This window comes from Hyperolius riggenbachi, chromosome 2 (genome assembly GCF_040937935.1).
Source record: "Hyperolius riggenbachi isolate aHypRig1 chromosome 2, aHypRig1.pri, whole genome shotgun sequence".
Taxonomy (NCBI): domain Eukaryota; kingdom Metazoa; phylum Chordata; class Amphibia; order Anura; family Hyperoliidae; genus Hyperolius; species Hyperolius riggenbachi.
In genome coordinates, this window is record NC_090647.1 from 201,895,970 (window position 1) to 201,915,636 (window position 19,667).

At 40.5% G+C, this 19,667-nt stretch overlaps 2 protein-coding genes across 5 annotated transcripts in view; one reads left to right on the plus strand and one right to left on the minus strand.

Moving 5' to 3' along the window:
* TPP2 (tripeptidyl peptidase 2) overlaps positions 1–906 on the plus strand; it is a 106,382-nt gene extending 105,476 nt beyond the window's left edge. For both annotated transcript variants that reach the window (XM_068267999.1, XM_068268000.1), the window contains one exon: positions 783–906. In XM_068267999.1, the coding sequence (XP_068124100.1) occupies positions 783–872 (90 nt within the window). In that variant the 3' untranslated portion in view covers positions 873–906. The remainder of the gene's footprint in view (positions 1–782) is intronic.
* A 2,470-nt stretch (positions 907–3,376) lies between these two features.
* METTL21C (methyltransferase 21C, AARS1 lysine) overlaps positions 3,377–19,667 on the minus strand; it is a 44,725-nt gene continuing 28,434 nt past the window's right edge. For all 3 annotated transcript variants that reach the window (XM_068268010.1, XM_068268011.1, XM_068268012.1), the window contains 2 exons: positions 8,556–8,673; positions 3,377–8,404 (listed from right to left, as the gene is read on the minus strand). In XM_068268010.1, coding sequence (XP_068124111.1) covers positions 8,010–8,404; positions 8,556–8,673 — 513 coding nt within the window. In that variant the 3' untranslated portion in view covers positions 3,377–8,009. The remainder of the gene's footprint in view (positions 8,405–8,555; positions 8,674–19,667) is intronic.

The following is a 19,667-nucleotide window of genomic DNA, read 5'->3' on the forward strand; positions in this document are numbered from 1 at the left end:
GGTGTGAGATCCAGATACTACTGCAGCAAATTGATCAGCAGGAGAATCATGCAACTGGTATTGTTTAAAAGGAAACATCCATATCCCTCTCAGTTTAGGCTCCCTTTAAGGCCATCTGTCCACCAGCTGAAGCACAGCAGAAGATGGGTGTTGCAACAGGACAACGACCCAAAGCATAGAAGTAAATCACAACAGAAGAGCTTAGACAGAAGAAAATACACCTTCTGGAGTTGCCCAGTCAGAGTCCTGACTTCAACCCAATTACGATGTTGTAACATGACCTCAAGAAAGCAATTTACACCAGACATCCCAAGAATATTGCTCAACTTACCTTTAACAGTTGTGCACGTCTGATCTGCAACTACAGAAAAGGTTTGGTTGAAGTTATTGCTGCCAAAGGAGGTTCAACCAGTTATTAAATCCAAGAGTTCACATACCTTTTCCACCTGTACTGTGAATGTTAACATGGTGTGTTCAATAAAAACATTTGATTATTTCTGTGGTATTAGTTTAAGCAGACTGTTGTGACTTAGATGAAGATCAGGTCACATTTTATGACCAATTTGTGCAGAAATCCATATAATTCCAAAGGGTTCACATACTTTTTATTGCTATTGTACATAATGCTGTAGCAGACGTTTCTGGCAATATATCACATGCAGAGCAACCAGGATTCCTTTTTAGAGGTAACTTTCTTACTCTGCACTGCCATTTCTTTTAAGTATTGTGTTTGTCTATTTGCCTATGCTTTATCCTTTCCTTTCTTTTTTTCTCGCACACAGTTGATGAAATTGCTCGGTTGGACCCACTGTGCATCTTTTACAGAAAACTGGATACCAGTCATGTATCCCCCAGATTACAGCATTTTTTAATATATCCTCAGCAATACAGATTATTTGATAGAAATGTCTTATACATGGGTATATTTAGAGCCGTCACTGATTTTCATGTTCCTTTTTCTAACGCATGTTTTTTGTTTATTGACTGGCAAATGTTGAATTATGTATTTATCTGCCAATGCACCCCCATGTGCAATATTGTGTGTGATATTTGGATGGCCTACGGTTGTTGCATGTGTAAGGTGGTTTTTAATCAGAGCTAAATTTTACAGAACATCTACTTTTTAATATTTTATGTTGAGGTTATAAAGGCCTTAATAGTTCAAAATAAATTAACTTTTTTATTTATAGAAGGCAAATCTATTAATGCATATCTATTGCTTACCATTGTGGTGGCAGCCTTTTTGTGGGTGGGGCTAATGTGCCTTAGTTTACAACACTTACCACTCACCCAAAGTTAGAAACCTTGCTGAGGCACAGTGCCCACCGATTGGCAAGGTTTCTAGTGAAGTGATGAGCCACAGCTTTATGAATTTTAGCTCTGTCCACAAAATGGCTGCTTCCAGTATGTTTAGACAACAGATGCACTTTAAATACATGCTACAGGTTCTTTTTAATTGAATTCCCAACCAACAGTGAAAATGTGGCATTAGGTTAATTTACATAAAAGCTGAATTCCAGACAGATGGCAAAATATATATCTGAAATAAAGGACACTTGCATTATCCTTTAAGCTTTGTGCTCCAGTGCAGGATTGGGCCCCCAAGCATTCTATACATAGCCATTCATATGGCTCAACAAAACCTGCCATGGATAATGACCGTATGAGATGTGTAAGCAGAGGAAGGGGGATAGTTTAATGATTACCACTATTCAAAGCACATATAGGAGTGATCATTACTAGCATCGCACCATTGAAGAGATAATACTGTGTTTCAGGGAGGGTCCCTATTGAGCCCCTATGGTCCAGGGCCCTGATGCAGTCGCAACCTTTGCATCCCCTATTACTACGCCACTGGGTACAGTAAAGATTACCTACCAAAGAATAACCGCTATGGCAAGCCACAGATTTATTTTATGTCCTAACATTTCTCATTTCTGCAAATAAGTGACACATCCTTGACACAGCCCCTCCCTCAGCTGGCTGGTTATACACTGCAGGTCAGACATTAACTGATGAGCTCATCACTCTGCTTTCCCCTCCTGTAATCACTTACACTGTTAGACTGACAGCACTGTGCCATGCAGTATAGTTCTCTTTTCCTAAAGTGCTGCCCCAGTCTTTTGGCAGCTGTGCATGGATTACATGGATTCTCAAGGCAGAATCAGATGCTTTTACTGTCTGCATAGAAGATGCATGTAACCGCTCCATACTGAACACAGTGATTGAATTTACTTTTTTTTTTTTTTTTTTTTATTTAGTTGAGCTTTAACATAGTTGCTGTACTTACATCTGCAGTGCTGGTAACAGCTTGGCTTCTCAACCTCCTATTTTGCCCATGCTTTGGCTATAATAAAATAAACTTTCATGTTGTGCTGCAATTTTTTTTTTTAAGTATAATACAGAATGGGCTAAATGGAGCACGATGAGATGGCCGTGTTGGGCATAAAGCATCATCATAAAGTTAATGATAGTGTGCTGCTTAAAAACAGTTTTCATTGTTGGATGAGATTCAACTTTAACAAACGTCCTATTTTATTATACCATCCACCCACTGATTTTTTTTTTCTTGCTTGTTAAATGTACCAGAGACGTAATAAGTTTTATACATACCTGGGGCTTCCTCCAGCCCCCATCCGCATTGATCTCTTTGATCTCTCCCACTCCGTCTTCCTCCGCCGCCTCGCTTGCTCAGTAGAAGCCCCGTTATCTTGGCAAGTCGGGGCCAATCGGCGCAGTTCGCCCGCACCCCTGTCCTGTTTCCGTGGCTGGGAGCATTCTGGGCCTGCGCAGTAGTACTGTGCAGAACACTCCTGGCCACGGGAGCAGGGCATGCGCACGCAGCTGGGCCCACGCATACACAGTATGCCCTGACTGGCCAAGCTAATGGGGCTTCTAGCAAGCAAGGAGGCGGAGGAAGACTGCATGGGAGAGATCAGTGCGGAGGAGGCTGGAGGAAGACCCAGGTATGTATAAAACGTTTTTATTACATCTCAGGTTTCCTTTAAAGGGATTTACAATTTGTGTTTGTCACGTGTGAAAATGGTGTCCCTTCATGTCTGAGTAGTAGCGCTTTGCTAAGCCTTTGCTTTCATCTGTATGTACATGAAAATGCATAACTTGAGTAATCTGAGGAGTTCGAGGCAATAGTGTAACCTGTATTAATAACATAGACATGTGCCAGGCATTTCATGTTTCTTTAATCAGGTATATTCTAAAATTATACATATCTTTATCAACACAGTTATGTAATATTAAATAGGAACCATGCAATGAACAAATATGCTACAAATTCTGATATTGTTTGTTCGTTGTTTTTTTTTTGTTGTTTTTTACAATTATAAAATAATTATGATACCTCAGTTGTTTCTGTGAATTTGTTTTTTTTTTTTTTCACAATATTTTTCTGTTTGTTGGGATAAATACCGCAAGACATGCATGAAAAAGAGGCATCAGGAAATTTGAGCGCCCAATTTTGGCAAGTAAAAAAATCAGTTGATTTATTGATATTCTACATTGCTAATCTGTCAATGATAGTAAAATATCAGTAAATAAAACCAATTTTTTACTACAACTAATGCTGCCTCTTCTGATGCCTAACCATAACTACCCCCCTGCTGATGCCTATCCCTAAATAGTGCTCATTTACATTACATGCGATTCCGATTTTACATGCAATACCAATTTTTGATGCGATTTAAAAAAAAAAAAAAAAAAAAGTCCTGCATGCTGTGTGTTTCTTCTTGTGTTGCTAGCATCCAGTGAAAAATCAGAATTGCGATTTGCACTGTAAAAGAAGCCTTGAAGTGGTAGGTTCTGAAGCAACCAGGGTTTCTGAGTACACTCACAGTACTGTGCTCCATCCACTGATTATTTAATACTACACTATATTTGAGTATGTTTTTTTTCTCTTAGACGGGTAGTAGTGTTTCTTAATCTCTCAGAACTTAGTATACATATTCACTTGCATCCGTGACTTTTCAAGGTATTAGATCAGCAAGACAGTTTGGGAAGTAGCATTCTCCAAATCTCTCACTGAAGTTTGTTTTTGTTTTGTTTTTTACAAATGTGAGGGGCCTTCAAGGCAACTCCATACCTATTTAATAAAATATATTAAACTATAGGCATTACTTCCTTTTGAGGAGTTGCTCCCTAGGCTCCTCTATTCACCCCCTGTATGCGCTCTTTTATTAAGCTGTGGATGTGGCTGGAGAAGATGGCAGAGTGCATTGAGACCAGGGGGATCAGTAGTAGATTTGGCCACGGAGAAGCCTCCCCGAAAGGAAGTAATGTTTGTCTGTGCCATGACCCTTACTATGTATGAAACTCCATTAGGGGAGGTTCGATTTATGTATTTAATAGGTGGCCCCTTAATAATAGTTATATTTTAGTGACTTGGCTCCCGCTCCTAGAATTCACTAGCTTGCTGTGCTTTACCTCCCGATATGTTTCCTTATTTACTGTATATAATTAGCTCACCCAACACCAATATGATGTGTGCATACTAAAGAAATGCTTATTGAAAAAAAATAAATCCAACAATGGTGGGAAAGAAGGTAGACGGAGCAGCTTCAGTTATGCTTTTGGCTGTGCCTGTATACAAGACTAAAAAAATTCTATATTTTTAATGTTACCACTTCTGAATACATCCTTTAACATAAACTGGTGTTCATTTTAAAAATAAAAGTGAAAAGCCATAATACATCTCAGGAATGACTAAAAACACAAGAAACTAAAACGATATAAACACAAAATCTTGGGTTTTGGATATACTTATATGTACATATGCAAATACATTAAATACCAATTCCATTTTATATTTCGTCAGCTGAAATGCTAATGCTATCCATGAAATGGTGTCTAAAAAGCGTACCTTAAAGAGAATGCATAGAGGAGGGTTTTTTTTATGCTTTTGTTTTGTTTTGTTTTCTTAGCATAACTAGTGTTCAACTCTCAAAATTAAAAATGTTAAAATATTTTGTGACAAGAACCCTGAAATATAAAAAAAATCAATGTGCCCAGCTTTTTGTGATGGACCTGTACATCCACCTGGTAATGTTTTGTGCATGGAAAAGAGTGCTGCTTTATTGTCCTGTCACACTGATTCTGTTGCGTTCCTTCACAAAGGACAATATCCTCGCATCTTAACACGATGCAGTGATATTTCTATAGTATGTTCACATTGGGGGCAGCATGCTGGATCCCATCGTAGTAATTCACAGAGTGCAATGCACTTACCAGAGAATGTGCACATTTATATTGGCAGTAAAGCATACTTTCATTGTACTGTATGTGTCATTGTACTGTGACTGGACCTAACTCGTTTAGGCTAGGATTGCACTCAGGCTGGATGTTCAACGGGGCGTTTGTGTATCCTGAGTGGATTTACTGTTCTGTCGCAGTGTACAGTGAGTGTATTCACACTTCTCACCGTTGTGCATCTGATCTGGCTCTTATGGCTGCCACCACTGACACCGCTGCTGGACTTGGGGACTAGCATTGGTAAGCACTGGTAGAAATATAGGGCTACCATTGGCTAGACCAGGCATGGGCAAACTTGGCCCTCCAGCTGTTAAGGAACTACAAATCCCACAATGCATTTGCCTTTATGAGTCATGACTGTGGCTGTCAGACTCCTGCAATGCATTGTGGGACTTGTAGTTCCTCGACAGCTGGAGGGCCAAGTTTGCCCATGCCTGGGTTAGACCAAGGGGAAACCTACCTAGTAAGGATTCTTTCGTACCACTAAGTGAACCAATGAAAATCCTCCCTGTTGCTAGAGAGGTTTCCAATTGGTTACCCTAAAGCGGTCTGGCCACTGCCCCCCTTCCACCAAAAAATTAATGTGCCCCCTGATGAAGCAGCAGCTTGAGCAGGTAAGTATTGAATACATGGTTAACAGCGTAAGGGTGGCACATTTTAAGTGATCTGGAGCTGAAGCTCAGGATCAAAATAAGATTATTGCTTGAATTTGGGGGGACAACAGCCAAGGGTTTTTGTCAGTTGTCGCGATATTGCACCCAATCAACAGCATGCTTGATTAATGCATTCGAAATGCCTGTTATGTTACCGATTTTTATCCCATTTAATACAATTATTAAATCGGATGGTTGATCTGCAAAACTATAGATGTGTTGTCGCCTATAAATCTGCACTACCACCTTGTTGCAATTTCCAGTGCCTCTCTCTGGCCATATGCAATTAACTTTTTCTCCTAGGACAGTGTGTCTCAAACCTTTCCTACTACCCTGCTGCTCCTTTGTTTGTTCCTCGTGACGCTCCAATGGTGCATGTTTTGCAGGCAACCTCACCTATGCACGGGGGTGAGGAGGGTGTTAGTGTCTCAGCTACATGGAATTTGCATAGGTAACACCCCCTGTGCATAGGTGAGGTTGCCTGCAAAACATGCACCATTGGAGAGTGACAAGGACAGGTTTGAGACACACTGTCCTAGGAGATAATTTTTCATTTACTATTTAAAATAATTTTCCAGGACTTTGCAAATGAAAAGGTGCCAAAAAATTGTGAAAAAGTACAGTCAAAATAATTCTGAGCATTTTCTTGCCTGCTGGCCTTTACCTAGGAGAAAACTCAGGAGAAAAAGTTAATTGCATATTTATTTATTATTTATTTATTGTATTTATAAAGCGCCAACATATTATGCAGCGCTGATATATGGGCCCTTCTCTCTGTTTTGTGCCTTTTCAGAGCACAGGCACTTTTTTTTTCTCCCTTCCCTTGGACAATCCTTCCCTATTTCACTATTGATCTTTGATTATCATCAAGATATGTTCACATGATGAATTGAAATTACCAATGGCGGTTGATAAAGACTGCCTCGGCCAAGAATCATGAGTGACTCCAGTGTGTGTTCAGTGGCCACATAATGCCTGGATGGTTCTTTAGAGATCCCCCGACTCCTGAGCACTGCCTGATTGCATTGTTCTCCCAAGGGATCGAGTACCAATCCCTGCCGGGTGACAGATCTCCTGGTGTGTACCCGACATCTCATTAAGGCAGGATTCACACTATAGTGGATGAAAAACTGATCTTGTAAAAAAATTTATTTAAACGGAGAAGTTTCTTACGGAGATTTGTTCCATTTGTTACCCACTTACTGCGGTCCCCTGCCGCTTTTGTCCATTCAGGTCCCTGCACGACACCGGTATACTGATCGCAGAGCCACAGCAGAACCATTACAGGCTCCCATCAGCATTACAGGCTCCCATTGGTTTCCAAAAGACCAATGACAATTTTTCCTCTCCATGGAGGATTTTCATTGGTCCACTACTCAGTGATCAGTGATCTATTGTAGCCAAGCCTGAGATACTTATGCTGGGATCGGTATACCAGCATTTGTTCCATACACAGACCCAAATGGATGGCGGCAGGTGAGTAAATGCAGGCATCTGGGGGGATGTTTGGGTGAGATGCTGGTGGTCATGGGGCAGCTGGTTATAGTGGACTATGGGCAGTAAGAACAGATCCGGACCCTTTCAGCAGCAAGATGCTGTAGCAGTAGCAACAGTTCTTTCAGCTACTGAAAGTCCTAGATTGTTGTATATTTCCCCCACCCCTCTACAAAAAAAAACTGGATTGGGTTTCACAACTTTCTCCTCCTCTCTCTCTCTAAGATTCCAGAGGATAGTGGGCAGGGCATAAGCTCATACAAAGAAATCTCATTATTCACACACAGTACAGTTTTGCCTTCTTAAAACACAAGCAAGCACCATTGCCTATTCAAAAAGAGGAGAAACTGATGAATTTTGGCAGCCTGATGCAAAAATGCCTATATGAATGGCTGATGCCCTTTGGAGGTTAGATATCAAATTATCACTTCAAATTGAAGAGTACATAAATGAATGAATTTCTATGGATAGTGTTTGATTATAGTCATTTTAGAATGTATAGTTGAGTGCTAACTCAGAAAGTAATTACAATATGTACATGCCAACCAATATGTGTCATTTCAAAATAAACAGCCTTACAGAATGAACAATATATCCTGTCTAATCTTCCACATGTGTCGCTTTGAAGATTTTAACCCCCATATCTGGGTACTCTGTCAGCACATCTACCTCAAAAGATTTGTTAAATTTTGATAAAAAATTATAATCTGAGCTGAATCTGAATTTATTAGCCCATATTAGTTGAGTTCCAGGCTGACACAAGTATTTCATTGTTTTTAGAAGGTCGTCTAGACAAGTATGATGGTAAACTACATCCGCTGCAAAAATATAATCATACACACTAGTGCTTTGGGGGAAGCTTGTGTCAAGGTCTTTTCCCCACACCAGCTCTTTTGCTTCAGGATTTTGCAGACAGCGCCCTCTTGTGTTTCTTGACAAGTTACATCTCAGATTACCAAGTGCCTCAGGCAAGTCAGTTGCTATGACATGAGCGCCTAGAAGAGGAAAGTTGTATCACAGTCTATTGTGTAGGTATCATGCGCTTTACAAGCAAAAAAAAAAATTAAAAATCCATTAAAAAGTGGTTAAACTTTTTATGCACTCTTCAGTTGTTAGTTTAAGCACACTGATTAATAAATCACAGACCTAAAATGCATGCAACAATGGATACCAATCCTGTTCCAGAGCCAATTTCGAGAACTTTCTTGTTTCTCAAATTAAACGTGTCTTGGTTGTCTTCCAGGAAGGAACATAATGCTTTTGCCTGAAACAAATAAAGAGTCTGATGACAAACGTAGTCAGTTTTGAATTGAATCCATTTTATTCCACATAAATATGCTTCTAGAAAAGCTGATTTACAAAAACTGCAATTGATTCTGTCATGGTATAACAAAGGTTAAGTACTATTCATATGTGACGTTCTAAACTTTGTTTTAGAATTTTCTTTCAGTAGTTTAATTTCCTCTCTCAGATCACTGGACATCTGAAACTTCGTACACACGTCCAATAGAAGCTGTTCAAAATGAATGCTGAATGACTGACCAGTTATTAGAAAAAGACAATGATAATCAATGCTTCTGGGTCACTTTGGTCAACCTGCCCAGTGGATTGCTACTGCCATTTATCGTCCATAATCAATTGTGTACGCAATTTATCGGACAATTTGAGTAGTTTCCAGTTGCCATGTGTATGCATGCCATTGCCAACGGCATGTCACACCTCCATCTTCCATATTCATCGTTCTTTTTGCAGGAGTTCCATCTGACGTGTGTACAATGCTTTTAGTATGAGACTCTTAGTAAAATTGCTAACAGCTATTCAGAGTTCAGGAATATAATTAAAAAAGGGAATATGGCCACTGAGGTGAAAGTGTCTGTAAATGTTGTTAAATATCTCCCCAAATCATAAACCTGAATTACATTCCTGAATTCTTATGGCGTTTTTTTTCCTCCCGTTAAGTGATGAAAATGCCTCCTTATATTTGAATTTTCAGGTGTTTCTATTAGAAATGTTGGCATTCCATTGACTCCTTCTAAGTTGATTCAAATTTGACTGCAGTTTGAAATTGGACCATTAAAAATCAGCTAAAACGGCATTTATTTGGTTGAACTTCAATCTGCATACAATTGAACCAATTTCAATTCATGGATCATCTGTAGTCATAATGAAGTACGGACGTCTAGTGATCTGATGAGTAATGAGACTACAAAAAAAATGGTGAAATAAAGTGTTTTCTAAACCAGTAAAGATTTTTTTTTTTAATATATACTACAAAAATTGCTATGAAATAGCCCATGTCTATTGATGTTTCCTACAGTGACTTATGCAGCAGAACAAATCGTGTGGAATGCCAAACAGTCTGCACACACTTGTACCTAAGAGCTCACCAGGCAATTAGGAGGATACAAATAGCCTATAGGCTAAGCTTTCTTGGGAGGGTGGGGTTAAATAAATCCAGCCATATATACTATAGAGGTTATGTACCCTTTAAGAGTAAAGTATACTTTTTCTACTGCAATAAGTGCTGGATCTATCTCTTGGTAGGTGAGTTTTCTGTTACACTCTATGACCTCTATTCCATTACCTTTTCTCCAGAGTTTTCTCCCAGGAGATATTTTTCATCTTAGTAAAGTTAACTGAATAGAGGCCTTTGTTGGATGAAGAACATGAAAAAGGGTAGTTGGGTCCAAAACATTGTGCCAAGTTGGTCTGTTGTGGCTGTGTGTAGAGTACAAATATGCAATCCACCAATGGCTTTTGGTCAGTCACTTCTACAGATGGTTATTTGATGGCTGCATGTAGCTTCAACAATGTGTCAAGCTGTTCAATTTTGTGTTGCTGGAATTTTGCTGTGTTTAGCTGCTTTCTGGAGGTACACAGACACTTTTGCAGCTACCAGCAATCATCAAATAATTATCCACAGCACAGAGCGGCAGTGATTAATCACTGCAAACGGGTGGTCATGGAGATTTCAGGCTCAAGCAACAACAAAAACTCACCTATGTAGTGTGGCTTTTAAGTTAACCAAGATGCATTTCATTCTTCTGATTTATAAAAAGGACAGAAACATAAAGCAGATGGGCACGTTCATACGTGTAAGACAAGACATGTGATTTCAGCTCTATTAATTTTTTGAACTCATTTGTATTAAGCTGCATGCCAAGGTCTCATAGCCAGCTGTAGTTTCCTGCAGAGCACCTTCCAATGAAAGAAAAAACATTTTTGGAAGCTATAATGAGCACTTAGCATTTTTGTTCTCATTATCCTTGTCCTGTATTGGACATTCCAATTAAAAGTTTAAGGCAATGCAATTATAACAAGTTTTCTTTTAGGTCAACTTTCAATTAACCTTCTTTAGATCTGAAATCTGTGTTAAGTATAAATGAATGCCTTCCAAGACAAACCAATTAAAAAGCAACTCCAGTCATAAAGGAAAAATAATATTTCAAAACTGTAATCAGTAAAAACAACTTTTTTTTTTGCACTAATAGGGCTATTTCACAACTCAAATCACGATGTGCACTGTGATTACGGATTTTCACCATTTTTACGCTGTGTGTTTTGCACAGTTTGATCAGGTTGAGATTGAGTTTGTGATTTCTGACAGATGAGGGGGGAAAAGTGTAGTAACTTTTTTTTTTAAATTGCTGGATTGCAAGAAAATTGCATAGCATAATGGTTTGTTATACCGTTTTCCTGTGCTCCTACACTTGTACATAAGCACAAATGCTCAAAAAATGCAGAAAGCCGCGACTGCCCGGATTTCCAGGAGTCATATTGTCTTAACAGAGGGGCTGAGGAGGATGGCGAGGGAGGCCACGGTACTTATGGGGCTGGAGGAAGCCCCATGTAAACATAAATTAGCGCTAGTGAACCATCTCAGGTTCACGTTAAGCTACGTACCCATCGGAGGATGGATTTGGGGATCTGCAGCCATGGCGATTTTGACAAGCAAGCTTTCTGTGATCCATCTTCTGCAATAGCGTACCACCTAAATTAAACCATGGGCGCTAACTAAAGTTTAAACAATTGCAGTAATGTGCGTGGAAGTCAATGGACATTGGAAAGATTGCTTGTTCATTGATCCTTGAACAGGGTTCAAGATTTCCTTGAACAGGTCAACTGGACTTTGGCCAACAGTGGCCTACACTCCTTTTTTCAGACATCTCAAAGTATCCTCATCACCACAGTATAGTAAAGACCAATAGGATCTGTCAGACTACCCTGTTGGCTGGACATCTGCATATTGTGGTACCTAATGGCCTCATCTGACTAATAACTTGGGTTCCACTGTGGGATGCTCTCAAAACTGGCATTACTTGATGGGGCACCTTGGCGATGGTAGCGCACAGCAGGCTGCCTGTGGTTAGGTGTGCCAGACTTATAACTTGCTTGTGAATTCTGTGTGCCTGGGGGGTTGTATTTGTTGCTTCTCTGCTCCTACATAGGTACTACATGCAAATAATATCTGCAAGTAATACTGCATGGCAAAGTACCCTAGCTCCTTATCCTTACTACTCTTTAAATGACCTCTGCCTTGAAAATCTTAAAATTTAAAATACATGTAGACATACAAATAATTGTTTCTTCCAGAGTAAAATGAACCATAAATTACGTTTTTCCTATGTTGCTGTCACTTACAGTAAGTAGTAGAAATCTGACATTACCAACAGATTTTAGACTAGCCCATCTTCTCATGGGAGGGGGGTTCTCTTTCTTTGTTTAAACGCACTTAGTGAATGGCAGTTGCTCCGTCCAACTGCCAAAGAAGTGTACAGTGAGCAGGCAGGCTGGCCAGCATCATTGTATAAATCTTTTTCAGGGAATGTCTTTATAATGTCTTTCTGGGAATGCCTTTGTCTTTATAAAGAATAAAGGCCTTGCTGAGAATCCTCCATGAAGAGATGGACTAACCCAAAACATGTCGGTATTGTCAGATTTCTACTACCTACTGTAAGCGACCGCAACATAGGAGAAAAGTAATGTATGGCTCATTTTACTCTGGAAGAAATGTACTTATTTGTATGAGTTTTACATTTTCAGATTTTTGCCCGTTCCTCTTTAAGTACTCCCTGATGCCTTGAAAGTTTGGGGAACTCTCCTGCTTTACAGCATGACAAATTGACCGTTGGTTGGTCTCTCTTGGATGATTTGATGCACCCAATATCTAAGGTCTCCATCGTACACTTCTCTCCTTTCTGTGGAAAATGTTCCTAAGCAGTATTAGAAGTAACATGTCCTTAGTGCTGAGAAATGGGAACGTTACTCTGCTTTGTTCACCAGCTGCCGCTGTACTGATGTTTGACTAATCAGGGTGTAGCTTAAATACTGGTTTTGCACTCATTCCAGCACTTTGTATCATTCCAAAGTTCGGAATAACAAACAAAAAGAAATCAAATATTCGGACACCATTGAACTTTTATGAAAGAAAGAAAAAACATGCCGGAAATGCATCCACAATAATTTGTGAATGAATTTTCAAATGAAACAGGCCCTAAAGATGGTTAAATGTGAAATATATTACTACAGCAAGTAGTTATGATGAATGCTATATCTGCATTTAAAGGAGGCTTGTATCCTTTTGTTTCACTGAAGGACACCCATGGCTATGGTAATTCCCGGCAGTGTTGATCAAGGCACTTTATCTGATTTCCATTTGGAGTCGGTAAGGGATTTTTATTTCCCTTTTAGGGCTAATTGGTCCAAGCCTTGTAAGAGTTCTTTTCCTTCCTCAACTAGAATATGTAAAGCTTGATACACACATCCTCTTTTTTTAATTGGCCAATTTTACCACCTCCAATTAGTATGAGGGCCAACAGATTTTTTTTTTTTAAATACTATGAAAAGATTGTGTTAGTAAGCTCTCATTTTCATTCTATGAACAGATTGTGTGTAAGTAAGCTCTCATTTTTATTCTATGAACAGATTGTGTGAGTAAGCTCTCATGGATGAGATAAAATTGGCCAAGCACTGGCCAATCAAAGTAGGATGTGGGTACCAGGCATAAGGGTGCAGGTTAGTGTTAATGTTATGCTAGTACCATAATTTCTGGTTGAACTTGGATAAAAGTATTTTTTTTAACCCAACTATGTTAATTGTGTGTTGAAATGTTTCAGTATCTCACAATAGTGAGTACACCTCTTACATTTTTGTAAATATTTTATTATATATTTTCATAGGATAACACTGAAGAGATGACATTTTGATACAATGTAATGTAGTCAGTGCACAGCTTGTATAACAGTGTCAATTTTCTGTCCCATCAAAATAACTCAACACAGCCATTATTGTCTAAACTGGTGGCAACAAAATTGAGTACATCTCTAAATGAAGAATGTCAAACTTCTGCCCCAAGCATCAGTATTTTGTGTGTACACCATTATTTTCCAGCATTGACTTAACTCTCTTGGACATGGCGTCCACTAGATCTTCACATGAATGAAAATTGCGGAGGTGAGGCGGGGGAGAGGGAGGGGGACCTACTTTGGTTAATGTCTTTGACTTGTATATATATATTTTTCTTTTGCTTGTGTGGTGGTCTGGGGGGCCCGGTGGGGGGGGCGGGGCTGGGGCCGGGTGGGGGGCCCGGGGGGGTCGCTCGCAGGACGGGCGGCCCCCCCGGGGGCCCCGCGCGGGGTCAGTGCGCCCCCCCTCCCCTCCCCTCCCCCCCCCCCCCCCCTCCCCGGTGGGTCATTTTTTTTTTTGATCATGAGACAGCTCGCTGATTGGGGACCCGGGCCCGTGAATGGCTCTCTTTGATGGCGCATTGGCAGAGGGAGGAATGTGAGGGTGGGGGTGGGTGATGGGGGAAGGGGGCTTGCTTCCCCCCCCTCCGCCCCCCGCCCCCCGGCCTGCGCCCTGATTTGGGGGGTGACGGTCGGGGGGCGGCTGGCCCGCGGCGGCGTGCGCCTGGGGGGTGCTCGGCGAGACTGGCCGGGCGCCCGCTGGGCGCGCGTCGGCGCGGGCCGGTGGTGGGTTCCGGGGGGGGGGGCGAGTTGTGTCGGCGCTTTGTACCCCAGGGACCATGGAGAAGGGTCCAGAAGGGAGTAGTGGATGTCTCCCCAGAAAGAGACATGTTCTCAAGAACCCCCTGAGGGGGTATAGTGGATTAAATCCACTAAGATGGTGGGTTGTGTATGTGTTGAGTGGTGTAGAGAATGAGGGGATGAATGGAAAGGTTTTCCACTTCGAGTATCTCTCTGAATATGTTAGTGTCAAGAACTTGTCCTGGATGCCATCCTTAGCTGAGAAAGAAAACGATAGGATTAATGAGCCAACTTAAATTTCTGTCCTTAAACGTCTGTGGCTTGAATATCCCGGAAAAAAGGACAATGCTGTTGCAGTTCCTTCATAGATCTAAAGTACATATAGCTTTCATTCAAGAGACACACTTGAGGGGAGCAATACACCCAAAATTAACGGATAAAAGATTTCCATATTCTTATTATAGTAATTCTCAGGATACTAAAACTAAAGGGGTGGCAATAATAATTTCAAAGGAGGTCAAGGTAGAAAATATAGAGAAACATACAGACAATGATGGTAGATTATTATATATTAAGGGAACCTTTAATTCACAAAAATTAACCTTGGGCACAGTGTATGCCCCGAATGTGGCTCAGGTGGCATTTATGGACAAGGCCTTGGACGCATTGGATGGATTTGCGGATGGTCCGAGACTGATAGCGGGAGACCTCAATTTTGTCCTTGACCCGGATCTAGACTCATCTACGGGAGGGTCTAGCCTCTCTCAGGGGGTAATAAGAAGATGTAAACAAAGACTGGTTAAATCACAATTGATAGATATTTGGCGAATACAGCACCCAGTGGAGAGAGACTATACCTTTTATTCAAACCCACATGATAAATACTCGAGATTAGATTATTTTTTGATCTCGCATAGTCTTCTCTCGGAGAAAATAAATACAGATATAGGGGTGGTAACGCTGGCAGATCATGCCCCAATTTTCCTGGAGTTGGGTTTAAGGGATCAAAGTAAAAAACAGTATAACTGGAAAATGAATGTCTCCTTGCTGGGTAGGGAAGATATAGTTAAAAGGATAACGAAGGAATTAAAGGAATACTTTGAAATTAATACTACCACTGATGTGTCTCCTATAAGTATATGGGAGGCACACAAGTGTGTGATTCGGGGAATTTTAATCCAGGAGGAGAGTAGAATCAAAAAGGAAAGGGAAAGGGAAATGATGGAGTGTATACAAAGAATAACCAATTTAGAAAAGACACATAAGAAGACCCTATTACATGAAATAAAAGGGGAATTGGTGGCAGAAAGGGAGAAATTAAAATCAATGATGTTTACAAAGGCACAATATGCGGCACATAGATGTAAAAGATACTATTATCAATATGGAGACAAGGCAGGAAAGATGTTGGCCAGAGCACTAAGAGATCAACAGACAGCAAATCATATCACATATATCTGTGACCCCAGTGGGATTAAACATTATAAAAGTGAAAAGCAGGCGGAATTATTTAAACTGTACTATGGAAAATTATATAACTTAAAGAAAACAAAATTAAAGGAATATGAGCTCACGCAATACTTAGAAAAAAGTGGATTGGGGAAAATAAGTATAGCAGAAATAGAACAGATGGAAGCACCAATTACGGGGTGGGAACTGAAAAGAGCCATACAAAGTATGGCCAGAGGGAAAGCCCCTGGCCCGGACGGCTTTGGGATAGAATATTTTGAGAAATTTTTTCAAGATTTGGAATCCCACTGGGTGTCAACATTAAATGCCCTGGTAGATGGGAAGGGGGATCAAAGAGGATGGGGTCGGGATTCCTTGGAGTCCCACATAGCAGTTATATACAAGCAGGGTAAGGATCCGTCTCAGTGTGCAAATTATAGGCCAATATCGTTATTAAACGTAGACCTTAAGATATATGCAAAAATATTAGCAAACAGAATGCTGCCATGGATACAGGAAATAATACACCCAGACCAGGTGGGGTTTGTCCCTACTAGGGAAGCACGGGATAACACTATGAGGACACTAGATCTGGTCCAGTGGGCTGGAACCTCAGCCGACCCTGTCATGCTGTTATCGACTGATGCTGAGAAGGCTTTTGACAGGGTCGGCTGGGATTGTATAAAAGCTGTATTACACCATATTGGCGTGGGAGTGAACATGAGGACGTGGATCCTTGCCCTGTATGGGGGTTTGACGGCTAGGGTAAGGGTCAACGGTATACTCTCTGATCCTCTGGAAATACAAAATGGCACACGCCAGGGGTGCCCACTGTCACCAATGTTATTCGCGTTGATATTAGAACCATTCCTATGTTCTGTAAGAAATAACCCCGATATCCTGGGTTTTAAGATAGGACAGAGAGAGCATTGTGTTGCAGCATTTGCTGATGACCTGTTGTTTTACGTGCGGAGTCCACACATCTCATTACCAAATTTAATGAAGGAATTTGTGAAATACGGGGACCTGGCAAATTTTAGAATTAATTGGGATAAGTGTCAGGCAATGGGGATAAATATGTCTGAGACGGAGAGGGAAAAGATAAAAACGAATTTCAAATTCCGTTGGGTAACAGAGGCGATTACGTACTTGGGAGTAAAAATACCTGGGGATATCCAAAAAACGTATCAGTTGAATTATTATCCAATCCTGGCCAATCTAAAAAGAGATTTATTAAAATGGAGAAAGATCAAGGTCTCAATGATAGGGAGGATAAATATCCTAAAGATGAACGCAATGCCTAGACTGTTATATATATTCCAAACTGTACCAATTCCTGTACCCATGAAGTACTTCAGAGAACTTAGAAGGGAATTTACGCGGTTTATATGGAAAGATAAATCCCCGAGACAAAAATTTACTACAATAACGTTACCAAAGAATAAAGGGGGGCTAGCGGCCCCAGACCCATATCTGTATTATAGTGCAGCGGTCCTGACCAGGGCCGTGGATTGGCATAGGGGAAGCGAGGTGAAATTATGGGTAGATATTGAACAGAATACGGTGGAATTCCCTATACATAATATCCTATGGTTCTCAGGGTCTTATAAGAGCAGGCATCCAGCAAGTATACTGATAAACCAGACACTTAAGATATTTAATAAATTTAGAGATAAAAAAGCACTTGCCCCAACCCCATCTCCCCTTATGCCAATTCTGGATAATCCAGAGTTCAAGTTGGGATGTAATAGGAAAGAGAATGGAGAGCTTAGAATGGGGAAGGGAGTAAGAGCTAGAGCGTTACTGAAGGAGGAGGGATGGAAATCTGTGAAAGAGTTGGAAGAAGAGTTTAGAGGCGTAAATATTAAATGGTGGAGCCTAATGCAATTCCAACATTTTGTATTATCTAAAGGAAGGAAGGAGGATTTTGGCCGTGAGTTATCAAAGTTTGAACAGATGTGTGACTCCGCACGGGGAACTAGGAGAATTTTAGCAAAAATATATGGGGAATTACTTGAGGAGGAAGACCTAACCAATCAACTAAAGTTGAAATGGCAGGAGGATTTAAAGTATTCCTTTACAGATGAGCAATGGGGGAAGATAATAAAATTGTCATATAGGACATCGATCTCAGCAAGGATTCATGAATCAGGATATAAAATACTCACAAGGTGGTATCTGACGCCGGATAAATTAAAGAAGATGTATGTGGATTTGGATGGGATGTGTTGGAGGTGCGGTGAAAGTGAAGGTACATTTTTTCATATTTTTTTGGAACTGCTCAAAGATAAGAGGATTCTGGATGGAAGTTAAATACTATATAAGCAAATTAACAGATATGAAACCTACAGATGATCCAGCCTTTTTCTTATTACATTATAGTGAGGTTAGTGTTGGTAATTATAGGCAATCTTTATGCTGCCATCTGATAAACGCGGATAGAATTTTAATTGGGAGACATTGGAAGTCCTGTTTGACTCCTCGGATCACAGAGTGGTTCCAAGAAATACACTATATACAACGTATGGAGGGCTTGACCCATTCATTAAATAAGAAAGAGAAGAAGTTTAAACTGACATGGGAAAAATGGGATAGATTTAATGAGACTCCAGAGTATAGACAAGTGATGGGGTATCTTTGATCACGGGCGGAGGGGACAAGGAATACATAAGAGCTTGATGTCAAAGGGGGTATGGATCCGGGACGGTGGATGAATTGGGAGGGAATAGAGGAGAGAAGAAAAGGGGAAGAGAAAGGGAAGGGAAGAAGAAGAGAGAATGGAAAGGGAAGACGATGTGAATGGGTTGTGTGGATTTGTGAGAAATGAATGAATGAGTGGAAGGCACAACAAGAGGGGTAACGATTGGTTTTATGAGAAGAAAGAAAAGTAGATGGTAGATACTCAAGTAGAAAAGGTTGTTGATAAATCTGTCGATGATAGGGGGTCTCAATATGCATACCCTGTTGTGGTCTATGTTAGATGTTTGTTGTATATGATAAATATTTGATATGAAATTACTAAAAATAAAAAGAAAAAAAAAAAAAGAAGAGATGACATTTTGATACAATGTAATGTAGTCAGTGCACAGCTTGTATAACAGTGTCAATTTTCTGTCCCATCAAAATAACTCAACACAGCCATTATTGTCTAAACTGGTGGCAACAAAATTGAGTACATCTCTAAATGAAGAATGTCAAACTTATGCCCCAAGCATCAGTATTTTGTGTGTCCACCATTATTTTCCAGCATTGACTTAACTCTCTTGGACATGGCGTCCACTAGATCTTCACATGTTTCCAATGGAATCCTCTTTCACTCCGCCATGATGACATCATGAAGCTGGTGGATGTTAGCGACCTTGCGCTGTTCCACCTTCCATTTGAGAATGTTTCACAGATGCTCATAGGTGTGGAGAAATGCTTGGCCAGTCCAGCACATTTACCCTCAGTTTCTTTAGCAAGGCAAATGTTGTCTTGGAGGGTTTTTTTGTTTGTTTTTTTATCATGTTGGAATACTGCTCTGCGGTTCAGTTTCTGAAGAGAAGTGATCATGCTCTGCTTCAGTATTTTATTGTGTAATTTGGCATTCATGGTTCCCTCAATGTACTGTAGCTCCACAATGCCAGCAGCATTCATGCAGCCCCAAACCATGACACTCCCTCCACCATGCTCAACTGTAGGCAAGACACATTTGTCTTTGTGCTCCTCACTTGGTTTGCGCCACACATGCTTGACACCATCTGAACCAAACAAGTTTTTCTTGGTCTCATCAGACCACAGGGCATAATTCCAGTAATCCACATCCTCAGCCTGCTTTCCTTCA